Genomic DNA, 4,484 nt, shown 5'->3' on the forward strand with positions numbered 1-4,484 from the left:
AGCTTGCTGCTCTAAAAACATCACTATAGAGCCAGGAAAGTCATGGCTATCCGGAGGTCTTCCATAAGAATAAAAAAATTCACCATATCCGGGATATGGGAAGTAGAGGGCCAGCCAGTGTTCACCAGGAAAAGTGTGAGGATGGGTGTTTACGATTAATCCAAAAGGTCTTTTGGAGATTTGTCTCTGGGGTAACAGGTCACAAGGGTAGACCCCTAGAAAGGTAGTATTTCCAGAGAACAAGTGGAGGAGCTGCTGTGTATCCATACTCACATATAATCAAAAAGTACATTCCTTGTGTGACTTATTTCAATAAGGTTTTCAAAGATTGCATAGAGTATCATGTTAACGGTGTTGGGGAGGGGCTGTGCAAATCTAATTTCGGCTCTGAGGTTACCATTCCTGATCAATGAATAGTGCTCAGAGCATCCCTGATCAGGACTCAGGTCAAAACAATACAAAGTATACCCTCGGTTAAACTCTTCCCGGCTGATTAACATCGGTCTGTCTTTCATGCCTTTGCCTGTTGCTTGCACCATCTGCATGTACTCTCTCACAAAAGACCATGCTCATAATCAGGCTGAAGAGGCTTTGCGGGGATCTGTTCGCCATCACAATGCAGGGCACAAAAATTGACATTGCAGTGTTGAAAATTGAATGGATTTCTTTCATAATCCCCACTAAAAGCTGCATTGTCCACAAACCCAATCACTAATTGTTTAGGTAGTTGGCCCAGAAATAGATTTTCCTGATTACACACAAGACTACCTGCGGGAATGCTGTAAACCTTCATCCCCACTCGATCAATGGGGTATTTGGCATTGGAGGTGAGCAAAGCTTCTGCATGGCCAAGACGCACTCCCGGGGCTACTTTTACACGTTTTACAAAGAGAGAAGCAGCCAGGAGTTGCACTTTGTAATTCTCATTGCCATCCTTCATCATGCAAAATTCATTTCTGCTTCTTGTGAGTTTGACTTTCACATCTACGCCATTAATTAGCAGTCTGTCTTGAAAAAACAGATCACTATGCAGAGGCCCAAGCAGGTCCCATTTACGACTACCGGCCCTGTGTCTCGCTCTCGCTTTGAAACCAGAGTTCCCAGCCACTGTCAGTAGAGTATTCTCCATGAGGTCCGAGTCATCTTTGTAAAAAACCCCAGAAGGAAATTGGGTACCCAACGCATCACCACCAAAGTTGAGAATCAGTTCAATTATGGCCCTATACGAATAGCAATGATGGCTCTGTGTAATGAGCCGATCTCCCAAGGTAACATCCAGCTGGTTAAACAGCGATGCTATGGGGTAGTTGGCCAGGGCCACCCTTGCCCCATCATCAATATCCGACCCGTCAGCTTTTACAATCTTGCAACTCACATACAGAAGGGTGTTGTTTAAATCTGTGTAATGCTCACCATGCCCTGTGATGAAAAATTCCAGGGGGCCGTTGGGCGTTAGCACTGATAAAGGAGGGATATCAATATAGGTACTGTTTTCAATACTGGTCTGTGTAGGCGCCAGTTGAAAAAGATCCAGTTCAGATTTAACACATTCTTCTGAAGCAGAATGAATAAATGCCATAATGTATTAGAATATGTCTTCCTTGTCACAGGGTTTCCTCTTCTGTGCACGTTTCCTCTTGGTATGACGGGGCTTTTTCACAAGTCTTCTCTTTCTAAACGGAATAGGTGGGCCCAATGCGTAATTCTTCCTGGCTATGACCAGCCCTGATTCATCCTGCCCGCTCTCAACACCACGGGATACAAGATGCCCCGCGACATCTCTGGTGATGTTTTTGGCAGCAGATTTCACGTGCGGCTTTATGATTTCTAATCCCCGCCTCAAAAAAGGCATTGCTTTTCGAAAAAGTCCACGGAACAACCCTCCTAAACCGGTCCCGTACATAATGGGGGCTCCTCGGAAGCCTGGAAGGCCTCAGCCAGCTTGTGCCCTGTAGTAAGCTACGTAGTCTTGAGGTCTCCCGTGCTCCTTGTTTACAACCATCCTTCACTTTTCCGAGGCCTAAAATGAAGCTTGACAATCAACTTCCCATGATAAAAATGCACGTTTTTGTCATGGTCGGTTTTGATTTCTATAGTAACGGTATCAAAGTGATGTTTGCTTACTGGCACATAATGTGGACGGTCATAGGTCATAGTTATGAAATCATTGTCTTGCCCCCGCACAGGCACACAGCGTAGTAATGGCACATAGAAGTCACCTACTATCTGGAGCTCTACAATGTCTGTGTAAACATATAAGGTGCTGAATCCTGGGAACATACCTAACAGATGTCCAAGTTCTCCGCTAACTAGAATGGTATGCGGTTCATCTCCTTTAAGATTAATTTTTCGACCCACTGAATCATAATGTAGGGTTGTCTTAGGTCCATCCTTGGCATTTGATATAAGCTTGTTCATATTTTCTAACAGTTGTCGGATGCTATTATAGTACCCGCTTCTCAAAGAAAAATGCCATTTCTTTCTCTCGTTAGCAATTTCAAAATATCCAGGAGAAGTTAATGTGTGCCAACTATGCGGATACTGTATCTCTGCTAGACCTACTTCCCATGACCCTGGAACATACAATGATCTCGCTAACTGAATAGTAAAATTAGAATTTTTGTTTTGGGGGAAAATTTCTGCTGATGCATTGCTGGGGAGGGTGATGTAAAAATCTGACATTTCAAAGATGTTGTACTTCAGTAGCCTTAACCCAACTGTTGAACTTCTCTGGCCAGCCATTCCATTTGACTAGAAACTCTCTGCGTCTCCCCTGCCCTCTTTTTTGGATAATTTTCTCTATTCTGTATATACGCTGTTGCTCAGCAGGAACCTTTTGGAGCTCCTCAAAGTAAAAAGCTCCCTCTACAGGATCACCTGTGTAATCATTTAATCTATACACCACTCTTTCCCCCTTTGTCCCCAGTTCTTTGACGATGAATATCTCATCCGTATAGGTTTGCTGATAGCCCTTTTCAAACTTCCCCTTCAGTCTTGTCCCCTTCCGGTTCCGGCGGCTGACGGCGACGGGCAGAGACTGCTCGCCCCGCGCATCCCCGGTGGGCTCCCCACCCCTTGGAGGGCACAGGACGCCCCGAAGAGGCGTTCTGCCGGAGGAGCGGTGCGGCAGGAGGACCCCTGCATCAGCGGCAGCCGTCGGGGGGCTCTCGCTTCGCTCCAGGCACCGAGGAGCGCGAAGGGGAGGCGCGCTGAAGCGTCTTCGCTGTGAGGCTGTCCGGAAGAAAAAAAGATACTTGAAGGATGCAGCGGCGGTGCGGTGAGGCGTAGACTCCCTTCATACCTATTACCAATCCTAAAACTTGTCAGTGGTGTTAATTGGAACTTTTGTTTAACTTGGAGAAGTGCGGCTGGAGGGGAGGGGGATTTCCCCCCCCCCTTGGACAAGCGGCTAGAAACAAAAGTGCTCATAGCCCCAGGGAAGGAGGAGGGGGAGAGCCAAACCAATGAGGTCACACTCCAACTAAATGGATCTTCAGACTTAACCCTTTCAAGAAAATGTGATCTTTGGGAACTTTGAATCCTGAAAACTTTATTTGTTGCCTCAGTTCTCGAAGTTGGCAGGGCAAGATGGCACACTTCCGTTGTCTTCATGAAAGCTGAACTTGACTCCACCTTTTAACTTCAGGCTTCCGGTCTTTGTCTCCGTGTTATTTGGATACTTCTCTTGTGGATTGTTTGCCTTTGAACTTTCTGGAGTGAAAAATGTCTGTTCCCTGCCAGGGTGATTAGAGAGTTCCCTTGTGCCTGGTCTCTCTACCCCCCCGAACTCCCTTGGATGCTCTACCACTCTGACTGATTCTTCTCTATACTGACTGGACTCTTTATTACTAACAATGACATCTAAAAGACCACCCCCTGGAAAACCTGGCTTTGCTACTTCTGCCCCGACATCTGCAACATCCAGTCCTGCCACACAATCAAAGATCACAGACCTGATGCAACCTAAGAGTACAGAGATGGATTTGCAACAAATGCTTCAGCAACTTATACAGGGCCAGGAAGAAATTAAGAAACAATTAAAGGAAATGAAGGAAGAAATTAAAGAGAATCAAGTCCAAATCTATAAGAACTCACAGAGACTGGACCTTGTGGAGGGTGGGGTGGCGGAGGTGAGGGGGGGGGTAGAAGCGGTGCAGAAGGGAAACAAAGAACTTGATACCCAGCAAATGAAAACAGAATTTGAGAGAATGTCCTTTTATCTTAGATTTCAAAATGTCATAGAAGCAGATGGGGAAAATATAAGGGACATTATGACTAACATTTTGGCTGAATACATACACAAAGAAAAACAGCAGATGGAATGGGAGATAGATCTGGTTTACAGAGTGAACTCAGCTTATGCCAGAACACACAATGTACCCAGGGAGGTCCATATTAAATTTCTTAGAAAAAGCACAAGAGACGAAATTCTGGGTGTACAAAGGGGGCAGGCACTGACATACCACGACAGGGAAATAACCATC

At 45.7% G+C, this 4,484-nt stretch overlaps 1 protein-coding gene across 1 annotated transcript; it reads right to left on the bottom strand.

Moving 5' to 3' along the window:
- Nucleotides 1-553: 553 nt before the first annotated feature.
- Nucleotides 554-1,579, bottom strand: LOC309400556 (uncharacterized protein F54H12.2-like; the record flags this gene model as incomplete). The annotated part of the gene is made up of 1 exon (XM_081969126.1): nt 554-1,579. One exon carries the CDS (start codon nt 1,577-1,579, stop codon nt 554-556), a length of 1,026 nt encoding a protein of 341 aa, XP_081825252.1.
- Nucleotides 1,580-4,484: the final 2,905 nt, after the last annotated feature.

Source organism: Natrix helvetica, assembly GCF_964273705.1.
Source record: "Natrix helvetica genome assembly, chromosome: W".
In the NCBI taxonomy this organism is placed as follows: Eukaryota; Metazoa; Chordata; class Lepidosauria; order Squamata; family Natricidae; genus Natrix; species Natrix helvetica.